Source organism: Achroia grisella, unplaced genomic scaffold, assembly GCF_030625045.1.
Source record: "Achroia grisella isolate CSIRO2021 unplaced genomic scaffold, CSIRO_AGI_Agris_v1 utg487, whole genome shotgun sequence".
NCBI classification, from domain to species: domain Eukaryota; kingdom Metazoa; phylum Arthropoda; class Insecta; order Lepidoptera; family Pyralidae; genus Achroia; species Achroia grisella.
The window spans coordinates 1,801,243-1,815,342 of record NW_026712891.1 but is presented as its reverse complement, the minus strand read 5'-3'; the positions used below and the strand labels follow the sequence as shown (position 1 = coordinate 1,815,342).

Here is a 14,100-nt window from a genome sequence, read left to right as displayed (position 1 = left end):
TCCGTTGTAAAGATAAGAAATAACGACATATGTATGTTAAAAAAATATTTAAAATATTTTTAGTATCTGTGTTTTTCTAAATCATTATAAAGTACTTATAAGTATAAGTTTTGAAAAGAAATCGTCACATGAAGAATGACGGTAGTTGCAATTTATGTAATTCATATTTTTTTTAATCATGTCATTAAAAAAAAAATTACTTGTCATCCAGTTTCGAAACCCCAGACGGATGACAAGCGCTTATGGGACACTATGACTATTGCAACACTCGATTTCTTAAATTTTATTTTAGATAAAAGATATTATTAAAGATATTATTATTTATTAAACACGTCCTTGTGTTACAATCTAACTTCTAGTCAAATTTAATATTATGCATCTAATATTATATATTAGTACTGCCTGTATTAATTTTGTAAAATCACGTGGCATGTAATATTATTTTCTAGTTAAATTCATTTGACTAATAATAAATAGATATATATTATAGCAGGTAATGAAACTTTACAATAAGAAATTAATATAACTACTTAGCTATTTTCTTTTGGTTACTGGTAATTGAGTATGTGTAACGTTAATTAAAATATATTTTAATCAGTTTGATACCATTTCACATATTAACGTAAATGAGAAACCCCTCAGTACACCTATAAAATGCTTGTTGTGTGACGTACGACCTACTTTCCACACCCGGCTATACCACATGTCGTTTCTAAAGTTACCTATCTCTTACGGCCTTTAAAATAAAGAACAAGTTTCTTTGTACATCTAAGTGCATCGAAAAAAGTTGGCAGGTGCGTATAGCAAAAGCTGAGTATACGTAAATTTGTATATCAAATATTCGCAATACGTGAACTGTTATAGTATTTTATGAATGTAAGTGAAAGTAAAATTATGCAACTTTCTACAGATGGGTAATATTTCTTTTTTATTTAATAGAGATTTGACAGGTACTAATTCATTCGGTTGAAATATATGCTCTAATAATAGAACTTCATATTAATTCAAGGTTTTATTGGAGTATCGAACAGAGGTGGTGATAATTATAGATTTAACCAAGACCGGTTACGTAATATTATTATATATATTATTATTATTCCTAAAATAGATGAATGTTACGAAATGAAAGAATTCTATATTGCAATAAAAATATATTACAATGCAGTTTACGAATTAAAATAACTACGGTTTTTCGTTCGGCTATATTTTGATACGTAAATTAATCATTTACAAAATCAAAAATATTGTACTCTCTAGATTATAAAGTGCTTTTCAATTTATGGAAGCTCCAATTATAATAGAACTTAGGGCAAATTTAAATTATTATTTATCAAACGAAAATGAGATAGGATAATTGATACTTATAAGTGTCTATAATGCAATAATATTATTTTATTATTTTTATTTTCTAACTTCTAACCATACACAATACTCATTACCAATACTATACTTGTGAATCTCTGTAGTTGTAAACACAATTTACGACCATAATTATATTTATTAAAAGCACATATACACTTCAGACACAAGATATCCCTTATTCTTCATAAAATCCAAGGCATTACACAATCCGCGTACCTTTTCAGGTGAGTTCTCACAGCGGGTATAGGAGAAACTGTTTCAGGATAACACAGCCGGCACCGGTCACTGCTGCAGTTCACGAAATCACTGATAATGGGGCACAGTCTGGACTTATCGAGTCACTTTCGTTTTCACAGACGCGTGTGTCGTATACGGGACACAGAGCGCACGATCTCGTGCGCAGAGTATAGCAGATATCGAGCCCACTGGTCGCGCCCGCCGACGACGCCGCCGTTATATATGCGTGAAAGTTCCGCGCGCACATCACTACCAGCCTCTATCCAGGATCATGTTCTTGGAGTATTGTTTTGAAATCCTGCGGTGACGATGACGACATTGACATCATCGCTAACCATGTGGGTGCTCAATGCGGACGAATCTATTCCTTAAATGTTATGTCCGCGTATTGCACGCAGGTTTATAACTTTCTTATTTTTATGATTCAATTCACGAGATATTTCATTTTGGCAATGATTATCTAAAATATTATGGATCTATTTATTATATTTTATACAAGTGTATATTTGAAGAAACTAAAATTAACAAATTAACGATAATGAAACGACTAGAGACTACAGCATGGGATTTTTCAAGATACCCTATATTAAGGTTTCTTAAGGGTCGGCAACGCACATGTGACACCCCTGGTGTTTCAGGCGTCCATAGGCTACGGTAACCGTTTACCATCAGATGGGTCGTATGCTTGTTTGCCACCTACGTGGTATAAAAAAAAGACATAAATAAGTATTGCGTTCAGGCTATAATTTTATTAATAATTTAAATGTTAATTACTTATTTAAATTAAAAGGAAACATTACTAACTTACCCCAAAGTATATATTTTTAAGAATTCTTTAGACTACACGTTACCCATATCACAGATAACATAATATTATATACCCACATATAGTAACATATATACCTAAACAAAATTTCATTGTAATATTCTAAGAATTACCCTAAAGAACGAAAATACAATATTGCTGTTTAAGCAAGTATAAAATTTAGGATGTAGGTAAATTAAATTGACATAGCTAATGGGCAGAAGGAAGGTAGAACTTCAAATTCTACTATATTACGTGATTTCAATTTTTATCCTTAATTCAATCTTATTGTAGTAGTTAAATCTAAAGATTTCATTAGATAGATTAGAAATATATCTGTGTAATAAATATACGCATATTCAGATATATATTCGTTTGTAAGGATGTATGTATTAAATATGTAATATAGCATGAGCATGAAGGTACCTATTTACTGAAGGCGCCACCCCTGCATTTTCTACGTATCTAAAGTCCTGCATCTTCTCCATTTTCTACAGCTCTGAACAAACAAGCTACATAGCTTTGAAGAATTTAATTTTATTATTTGTAATTTTTTATTACAAATTACTGAACGTTTTGATACCGCAATAAACATTCTATAATTTCAATTAAATGCAATTATTATCGTTATATGAGTTTGTCATTGCAAATCATATAAATATACTAGTTACATCCGATATTCTTACAAATTACTTCATTCCGGATTTTGCCTCGTAAGATACGCTTAGGTAATATTGATCTGTGACTAATTTATGCTGAGGGGTACAGAAAAGGATATAAAGATACAAAATACAGTTATGAATAAATAATTGATTGCTCATACTTGGTTTGCCTGATTTGTCAATTTCTTATACATATTTTTCTTGGGGAAAGTTGTATAGTTTCAGGAATAAATAGTAAATGAGTAACTACTAGTCCTACGGTAAGTAGAGCTTATGCATGGATACTAAACAACTAATATAAATACTTAGATTTTTTTGTAAATACATATATAAAATACATATAAAACATCCAGACCGATACAAACAATTATACTCATGAATACACATATTTGCTCCGTGGGACGAATCGAACCCGCGACCATCAGAAGTAAAGCCTGTGATAAAACCGCTAAACCACAGAGACCGTTAATGGTAAAGAATGGATGGCATCTTCGATTCTCGGGTTCTTAAACCTTTTCTGTAAACAAAAACTTATTGCATACTCCAACTATTAATCAATAACCTGGTCGAAGACAGTCTATAGTTTCCACATTCCTTATATACAGTACATGCAAACAATACTAACTAGAAAGTTCAATTCAAATGATACAGGAATAATTTAAATATAATTTTAACGCAAAGTTTGATGTTATTTATTTATATTATTATTTTATCGGGTGTATGCATTACAAGAAAAAAGGGAGTATTTTTGGCTAACAAATTTTATGTCTTGAAATGGATAAAAGCACCAACCGTAAAATTTCAATCTCAATTCAACAGAAAGCGAGGAAAACTTAAAGTGTAAGAAAGAATTATGTTCTTTATAATAATAGAAATGAGCGGATCGGAAGAGATCATTCAAAAGATTTAATCCGAATGCAAAATCATCATAGAAATTTGAATAATTTCGTAAGAAAAGTGAAATGCCTATGTCATCGTGTTCGTTATAGTTGTAAGTATTTATAATATATTATATTGTCATTCTTATAAAAGATTAATAAGCTTTGATTTGATGGTCAGTTCGGCCATACGAATGTTTGCATGTCAATGTGCCCATTGTTAGTAGATATAAATACTTACAAACTATCTAACATGCTTTTTGTTACTAGGTACCTATATGTATACTTTCAATATGTAAAATAACGCTCATAGAGCTCTATTTTGAATTACTCTTTTTAAAAATCTGAAACGGGGATCGCTAAAAGTAGTGTTGGTAATAGTTTCCATGTTCGTTTCTCATCATTCTCTTGGCTATTTGCCTACTTGGAGTCAACTCTTCTGATAGTTACTTTTACGCCATTATTGGCGATTTTGAGTCACCTCAGGTGATAAATCCATCGTCAGAAGATGGTTTGAGACCAGGTGTCGGTGGATGACATCTGTGCATATGAACAGTTATTTCTTAATTAGTTCTATATCATAATTAGCTAACATAAAAATACCATTAGATAGTTTGGACAGAAAGTACCTTGCCGGACCCAAAATTAGAATTAGTTTTAGCAATGTCATCAAACATTTGTTTTTTTATATTCTTGATGATCATTGGATGATTACTCAATTGAAATAAACTCAAACGTCGACCTTGTCGGCGCTTAAGTTAGGTAGCAGGAATTTCAAAGTGAGAAAAGAGTGAAATCGAATTAATTGTCCATTGTTTTAGTAAAGTGCACGAATTTAGTAAGTACACTTTCTGATCTCGAACATGTGTATTATGCACCCAATGAGTTGCCCCTATGAGAAGATTACATTTAATGTGCGAATGTTACTAACGTAAGTTTTAGTATTGTTCTCACAGACTATTTGTTGTCCAGAAAATTATGTTTTATATAGGAATATTACATATACTATATACCAATATTAAAGTACCTACTTTAAAACTTTTGGAGATTGAAAAACTCGTATATTTTATATATGCTATACTCATATAATTTTATCTTTGCATTTATTTAGGTTTATTTTTATTACCATTATAGGTTTACCCTACCTGCATTGTCTTCTTTCCTTAAATTTGGAAGGAACTTAAGCTACAAATATAAAAATTTTATAATCGATTGTCAAGAATGTTCTCACAAAAATAGAATGAAAGTATTAATTATGTATTGAATTATTTTTGAAAATTTGCGATTATTTCAAATATAACTTTAATGCATTAATATATATAATTTTTAACCAACATACAGTTAGACTTAATTTTGTATTTAGGAGTTGCCTACTGCATTAGTCAGAATGTTATAATAGTATGTACACGCAGTGCAAAGTAAAAAATAACTAACGGACTACTGTAACAACTAGTAGATTTGCCTGAATAAGCACAACATACCTACCAGTCTGCTTTGCATAACAAAGTGTGCCACAACTTTCTTATAAACGGAACAGACATAATTCGGCTTCTATTAGTCATTGTTGTACACTATCTGTTCCGATTTACATAAGAGGCTTACTAGGTATTATCATTATTCTTGCAGATATGTCAATAGAGTTTTGAAATTATGCAAAATTTCATATGAAAGTTACATTTTGTCCTCATTTCATTCAGGTGCTAAGTAGTTATCGAAAAATACATTAAGAGGGGAATGTGGTTCAGTTTTATACTCAAAATTCATATATTTTTTATACTATTCCTAGTAAGATAAACAAGCTGAACATAACAGTACACATTAAAGTCCTCGGTGGTTTAGTAAACCGCCGTACCTACGATGGTCGTGAGGTCGATTTCTCGGACGCTACAATAATATATATTCGTGACTATGATTGTTGGTATTGTTTACATTGCATATTATGTGTATATTTTCAAGAAAATGTTCTATGCATTTCTATCAGTCATAAGCTTTGCTTAGCTTGGGACTAGACTAGATGGCGCTGTGTAAATTATCTAAAGTTAAGATACGGTCGAATCTGGTGAAGCCCTACAATGGTTATATAAATGCAACTGCTTTCTAATATTGCTCATGCCTATTTTTGCCATGCCTCTAGTTAAATTTTGCGAATCTTATTATACAATTTTTTAGTAAAGTTTCATATCACCAGAAAAATTCTTCACCAAACGCTAGTTCAGCCCACATGAATACTATTATAATTATCCTATGTATAATTTTAGTAATATTTTTTCTCTTTCTGTTCATCATATTTCATTCGTATCCCTACAGTAGTTTTTTCGTTAAAATATAACAATCATCCAACCATTCAACCTTACTAACTTTCATATTTAATAGATGTACCGATCAAAGTCATATTTCAAGTTCATATCCACATTGTTGTAACATAATTGCCTATGTTGCTCCAACCGACTCCTCAATTTTGAGTTTGAAATTACACCATTGACCCTTACCTAAAATCATTATGTTGTGTAATACGTATATACGTCAAAGCAGCCATTAGATTGCACCGGGCGGCTCCGATGATTCAATGCGTCGCGTCGCCGAAGCGGACTTAAGCGGAATGAGGGCGGATCTTGGTTATTTCATAACACCAGGTACACAAAACTCAGCTTCAGTGGCACAGGAGGAAAGTAAAAGCCTTAACCTGACGTAATTGGATTCCAAAAGATACGTCATACATGTGTATAAATATTGTTTGTTTGTATGTGTATAGTTCTTGTAAAAGTTATTAATAGAAGGATACATATGACTTATAAAATAAATGGGTACAATGGCGGAGATATCCCCAAAGTGGGATTTCTTCTAGTCAACCTTTGAGTGACTGAATATATGTGGGTTTATAAATACATATTCCTGAAAATTTTTGATAACTATTTAGAAATCATTTGTATACAAACTAACATATGTTTAGATTATTTTACTTATCAAATTAGAGCTGATATATAGTAGACAATTACTTAACTGTTGTTTTGTCGTTATATACAAGAATAATTTTTGTTTAGAAACTTTTAAAAAGGTTTATGACGAAATACTAATATTCAATATTCAAAAATATTAAGTTGAGTATCAAATAATACCTACTATTATTTGATACTCAACTTAATATTTTCACCATTCATGCAAACAAATACAATTAGGTAGATTTTATCAAACCTTGGAAAAGTTAACTTTCATTTTCTCTTGTAAGTATACGTAATAATATGTGTTTTAATGTATTGTACTGTAGTTTTTATTTACAAAATTGGAGCCATTTTTAAGATAAACAGCCGTTTGTTACATTTAGGTTTTCACTTTGTAAATAATCGTTCATTCTATTCCATGAAATTGTATTTTCACATACAAACAGTAATTCCACTTTCGCCCGTACAAGAATGCGTGTATGAAGCCACAGAATATACTCTTGATATTGTGTGTAGATTAGCTGACACTGCGATACGACCCACCTATTGTTTATTGTAGGGATGCCATCTTAATTAAACAATCAATTACATATTTTCCCAACACATAGTGCATAGAAAATGTTAACTATACCTATATAAACATATTATAAGAAAACATTAGTGTATGTTAATCTTGTTGTTTGTACAGCTATTCAACTTTGATAGAATATACAAAACTGTAATCTTAAGAATATTTAATGTTCATGTTTATAAGACGACTGATCTGACTATATTATATTTAGTTTTTATTAGAAATAAAGTTTGAACATATGACAGCCCTATGATATGTAGACATATATGCAAGCCTGTGTAAAATATCTCGGTGTCTTTATTATTTTAATATATACTGTAGAGACTAATAGTAACTAATATGATCTGTTAATTTACTATATTTTGCTATTTGTTTAAATAAAGTTTTAAAAATAGTAGCCATTTTTATATATCATCGTTTTTCTTTAATTAGGTTTGATCTCACAGACATTTCTGTTTTTTTAATACATAAATTAAATTACGTAGCGTCCGAGCTTTTTACTAAAAATTAGCATTTAATTACAAATTTATTCAGAAATTGTGATTATTTGCATTTAATTATAAGAGTAATATTACAATCAGAAACTTTCATTCAACTATTCGCTCAGTGATACTTGAGTAGTGCGTTTCAGCGACTGGGCGGGTGAAAGCAAAGTTATACATATAGCGCTGTCTCTATCTCCATGTAAAATACAAAGTTGCAAGGAATTAGACAAAAGAATAGGGATAAAATTAGTTCCTATACTGAAATATAATTTGGAAAATTTTGTCACTCTTTAGTGGTAAAAACTAAAATATTTATTATTAGACATTTACTAGAAAATTTCTCGCGGACACACTTGTTATATGTACATACATTTGTATTATAATAGTTTGACCATTCATTAACAAAAATTTTGTGAATATAACTGAAATTGTATTGTTTATTACTAAAGTTAGATACTTTAGTGTAATACATAGGATAATTCCTTTCATAGTAGGGTGGCACCCTACTAAATATATCATATCTAATCTGCATTTTGAGGAAAAATATAAAATAGATTTGTGAATCTCGCTATATTATTTTTAATCTACATAAGTTGTTAGAAACTTCTGATGATTGGATGGCCTCTGTACTTGCGTTTTAGCATCCGATAATCGCAGGTTCGATTCTGCGCACGATACAAATATTTGTATTATCCAAATTATATTTCAGTATAGGAACTAATTTTATCCCTATTTTTTGTCTAATTCCTTGCAACTTTGTATTTTACATGGAGATAGAGACAGCGCTATATGTATAACTTTGCTTTCACCCGCCCAGTCGCTGAAACACACTACTCAAGTATCACTGAGCGAATAGTTCAATGAAAGTTTCTGATTGTAATATTACTCTTATAATTAAATGCAAATAATCACAATTTCTGAATAAATTTGTAATTAAATGCTAATTTTTAGTAAAAAGCTCGGACGCTACGTAATTTAATTTATGTATTAAAAAAACAGAAATGTCTGTGAGATCAAACCTAATTAAAGAAAAACGATGATATATAAAAATGGCTACTATTTTTAAAACTTTATTTAAACAAATAGCAAAATATAGTAAATTAACAGATCATATTAGTTACTATTAGTCTCTACAGTATATATTAAAATAATAAAGACACCGAGATATTTTACACAGGCTTGCATATATGTCTACATATCATAGGGCTGTCATATGTTCAAACTTTATTTCTAATAAAAACTAAATATAATATAGTCAGATCGATCGTCTTATAAACATGAACATTAAATATTCTTAAGATTACAGTTTTGTATATTCTATCAAAGTTGAATAGCTGTACAAACAACAAGATTAACATACACTAATGTTTTCTTATAATATGTTTATATAGGTATAGTTAACATTTTCTATGCACTATGTGTTGGGAAAATATGTAATTGATTGTTTAATTAAGATGGCATCCCTACAATAAACAATAGGTGGGTCGTATCGCAGTGTCAGCTAATCTACACACAATATCAAGAGTATATTCTGTGGCTTCATACACGCATTCTTGTACGGGCGAAAGTGGAATTACTGTTTGTATGTGAAAATACAATTTCATGGAATAGAATGAACGATTATTTACAAAGTGAAAACCTAAATGTAACAAACGGCTGTTTATCTTAAAAATGGCTCCAATTTTGTAAATAAAAACTACGTTAAGTTGTTAGAAACTTCTGATGATTGGATGGCCTCTGTACTTGCGTTTTAGCATCCGATAATCGCAGGTTCGATTCTGCGCACGATACAAATATTTGTATTCGTGAGTGTAATTGTGATTTGTAAAAAAGAAATGTTGAAATAGTATGGTTTAAGTAACTTTGTTCCTATAGATTTATCATGATATATATGTATATATTATGATAATACCACCATAAATCTAGAGAATATATTTTTATTAAAAGTTATATAATTAACTTATATTACAAAACTTCATAATAATATTAATTGTTCATCCACTTGTTATAGCTGTTGCTAATAAAGAAATTGCTGATGAGGAGCACGGCCTTGCACTTTGTGCCCGTACTTCGAAATGACGAATCAGCGCCCCACACCTTCGCTGAGCCACCGCGCTGGCTACTGGCAACTGCTAACTCGACATCTTAATTAGTGTTTCCGCGTCTCAGTATTTGTCAATTTGGTACCAACTTCGTCCGAAGATAGTTATAGCTATATTTTAGTTTGTAATATTTTATTTTTAATTAAATATATTAAAATAATTTCGGTTTTTTAACCCCTGCGGTTGCGACGCACGTAATTCACTCTTAATATAATTTTAAAGTTTTGTATGAGTACTGTGTTTTGATAATTTTTGAAAATTCTGTATACCTATAAAAGTATTTCAAAATACTTTAGAAAATCATATGAGGGCTATTAACAAATATAATATTTATCAAGAACGATTTCTAATCCATAAATTTTACTTTCAATTTAAAAAAATATTGATAATTAAAGTGTTTATAGTTCTTGATCGTCTTGTTACATCATATGTTCACTTATAATCGTCTCGATATAAATTATGTTCATTGCTCTACCTGTGTTTAACCACAATTCCAAACAACTTTCTTTTTTTATACCATCAACAAATTTTATTTTTACTTTGCATAGATTACAAAAGTGTTCGTTCTTAAAAGAGAGTCCGTTCTTAAAAGCCTATTATTGTGAATCATTGTTTGTTATTATAAATACTGCCAATGCGGACCAAGTATTGCACAATATGTCGCGAGGCACTTCGTAACAGCCATAACAATAAGGGGTCCTGCCGACGTAACAGCCGCTATGAATCAGACGAAGGTGAAAGTGGCACGTTTCGAGCAGCCCTATCAGCGTGCTCGTTTGACGTCCCTCATATTCACTCTGACTTTTCTGGCCATTATTAACAAATTTGCCAGATTTTCTCTATTGATTTTATTTCATACAGCTGTACATATGCATACAAAAAGAAAATTTATGATTATTTTGTTAATTTATATTAATATAAATTATGTGAATGTAATATGTAGGAATTAAGAGAATATTTTGAAGAAAGTCCTATTATAAACGTAGTTAGTTATAAGGGCAGAGGATGACCGATAGATGAAGAGTGTGAAAGGTTTTACGCTCTGTAAAGAACAAGCGTTGAATGGATGAGAAAATATATTACCTCGACCCCAAATGAATGGGATACGGAAAAAGCAGATGAATATTTTGATTTACATTACAAATTTAAAAAATGTTAATTATTACTAACAATAACTTAATTAAATTAGTGGCATGTAGGAGAGGTGCAGTAATTTTTTGCCATAATAAAAGTAATTTATCGGTAAGGTAGTTCTTCATAAACAAGTCAACATTAATAATTATGTGAAACATTATAATTAATTGCTTTTATTATCAAGATTGTACTGCAGAGATGCAAGGATAACGATTATTTTAAAAGAACTACTGAAACAACTGTGAGCTTGTGTAAATATAGATAAACAAAGTAACCAAAAGTAGACCCAAATACAGCTACGCTACGTGAGTCAACCGTTGTAATGGTATCTACAATTGGAATACATATTTTGTTTTCAAATTGAAGAATTATGGAATGCCTCTTCTCTGTGTATACATATATACATACACATATGCAGACGGTCTCGGTGGTTCAGCGGTCTAGCACACCGCTTTACTTCCGATGGTCGTGAGTTCGATTCCTCGCACGATATAAACATGTGTATTCATTAGTTTTATTTGTATTCATCTGGACGTTTTCTATCTATGTAATGTGTGCATTTACAAAAATAATTTATTTAAGTATTAGTATCAGTTATCCAGTACCCATAACACAAGTTCTGCTTACCCCAAGGCAGTACTGAAAGTTAGTGCAGAGTAACGTTGAGTAATCTTATTGGCATTACGTTATTGTAATACCGCTCATGCGTTACCATGTCGGAAGACCCATTAACCGAAACAGCATACAAAGGAAGCTGCTTGGAAGCTGAAATACTATCCAAGTAGAACACTTTTTACGAAGCTTAGCTTGGAAAAAAGTGTCAATTAATTAATTGTTAATTAATGCTAATTTTCTAATGCTATTACGAATGCTTTAATGACTTTAAACAAATAATAAATTTGACATAAGACTTTGTAAATGCTAAGCATAGTAGACAACCAAATGGCATTTTGCCGCGCCCAGCACACCGCCATCCGACGACAGCGGCGTGGTACTGCAAATTCCGTCCACGCACTTTCACTGGCTGGAAATAGGCTCTACTGCAATTGTTTACATCTTAATACGCCTTTTATGTCGTTTCTAGATATATCCGGCTGATATAACGGTCGTTGACTCCTTTTCTAGTTAAAATAATTGACAACGTTATGTAAGAGTAAATAGCTTCATTTTACCTTAATGTGCAAATAGTAAAAATTAATTTCTAATTAATATTTTAACATTCTCTACAGAAACTTTTTAAGACCGGAAATAATAACATTAAGAAAACTTGAACTTATTATAAAATTCAATGAAGACTGTATAAAAATAGCTTGATATTAATTAAACAATATGTAATTATTGTAAAATCCTGATTCCCTAGATATTCCTAGTATACGGTAGGTACTCACTACTCACTAAAAAAATCTTACTTAAAAATTTATTTCCGAAATATATTTTTTTCACGATAAAACTCTGTACAAAATAATAAAGACTACTTATTTAAATCCTGTGGGGAAAACATTATTATTAACATAGTATTATTCACGCTTGATTTTATTAATATAGTACAATAAAAATTGTTATAGTCAGTCATGTATAAATATATTTATTTGTAAAAAACATTAACTAGGTAAGTTATAGCTCTTTTTTAAATCATCTATTTAGGAGAGAAAATTAAATTAATCAATGCAATACATATTCCCATGGATAATATAATATCTTAACCCTGCTTAACAGCTTGACTATAGCTGTAAGGACGAATAGGGCTAGCTTTTCCTTGGCTGTCATAAAAATTGACCAGTTGTTTTACAGTACCAGGTCCAGGAGTTGTGATAGGATTTACAACTGGTTTCGGATTTACAGGTACAGGCTTAATCTGACCACTAGGTTTTATTGGAGTGGGAGTAGGAGAAGAGAGAGGCTTTGTCGTCACGGGAGGAACTGCCGGCTTGATGGTGGTTTGTGGAGCAGTATTTGTGCCACCGTGTTGTGATGGTACAGGGGACTTAGCTGGTGGAGCGGCTGGACCACTAGATGGTACAGTTGGCTGTTGTTTTCCAGAGGGCTTCGAACCGCCACCACCTTCCATGTTGATGAACGCAATGTTGGCATTTTTGTCCACTGGTGGATATGTCTTGCGACCTGGAAATATTTATTCAAATAGTTTTTAGAGTATTTATTACAAAATAATTAAGAATAATAATTAGTTATCAATACGGGAAACAATAAAAAATATGCAATAAGTTTCTGTTAATTTTCTTGTATAATTTAAATCGTAAAGAAAAAGAAAGAATTGTGTACTTAATCCTATAAATTGACAGGAAATAAAGGGTTGTTTTATTTCTTGTCATTTTATAGGATTAAGTACATGTACACAACAGTTAATAATTTCTTTCTTTTTTTACCCTTAGATACATCACTGTAACACTGTAGGTACGTACCTATTCGATATGTAGGTATTTTTCATTATAATATCTAATGTCATTGATTGAGTATTAATGAGATTTTTCGAAACACTGATACATTTTGGAATAATTAAACACATAATAATTATAACATTGACGTATCTAATTGTAAATTTATAAAGTATTTACATGAGAAAACATAAAGTAGCTACTTACATTCTGTATAGCAAAATACGAACAACAACACCAATATCTTGGCCTTCATTTTCTCAGCTTTTGCACTCAGTCAAGGCGCACGACACTTGCTGCCTCTTTATACTGACTGTTTGTACGTGTATGTAAAATTGAATCAAGAAATTATTTTAAGGCTAAAGTTGTGAACGAGTTATTCGGCAGGGTCAAGTAATCAACGCAACAAGGAACATAACATCGTATTATGTAGTTCCATTCGCCTTCTGGACTGTCGGTGTTGCATATTTTGAAAACATTCACAATTCTTAAACGAATATCCGCGAGCGTATTTTTATCTCGAATGGAGTCT

At 30.9% G+C, this 14,100-nt stretch overlaps 2 protein-coding genes across 2 annotated transcripts in view; both read right to left on the bottom strand.

Moving 5' to 3' along the window:
* Positions 1–1,769, bottom strand: part of LOC131845920 (cuticlin-4) — a 38,254-nt gene extending 36,485 nt beyond the window's left edge. The window contains exon 1 of the mRNA XM_059195081.1: positions 1,579–1,769. The gene's annotated coding sequence lies outside the window, so the exon portion shown is untranslated. The remainder of the gene's footprint in view (positions 1–1,578) is intronic.
* Positions 1,770–12,694: 10,925 nt separating this feature from the next.
* LOC131845850 (uncharacterized) lies at positions 12,695–13,899 on the bottom strand. Its single transcript, XM_059194989.1, has 2 exons — positions 13,776–13,899; positions 12,695–13,296 (listed from the first exon to the last, which is right to left on the bottom strand). The coding sequence occupies exons 1-2, from the start codon at positions 13,822–13,824 to the stop codon at positions 12,875–12,877; spliced, it is 471 nt and encodes a 156-aa protein (XP_059050972.1). The 5' UTR covers positions 13,825–13,899; the 3' UTR covers positions 12,695–12,874.
* Between the last annotated feature and the right edge of the window lie 201 nt (positions 13,900–14,100).

Coding starts and splice junctions, on each gene's coding strand:
- LOC131845850 (XM_059194989.1), bottom strand. CDS start 13,824: ATGAAGGCCAAGATATTGGTGTTGTTGTTCGTATTTTGCTATACAGAA. Junction 13,297..13,775: donor CGTATTTTGCTATACAGAAT/GTAAGTAGCTAC, acceptor AAATATTTCCAG/GTCGCAAGACATATCCACCA.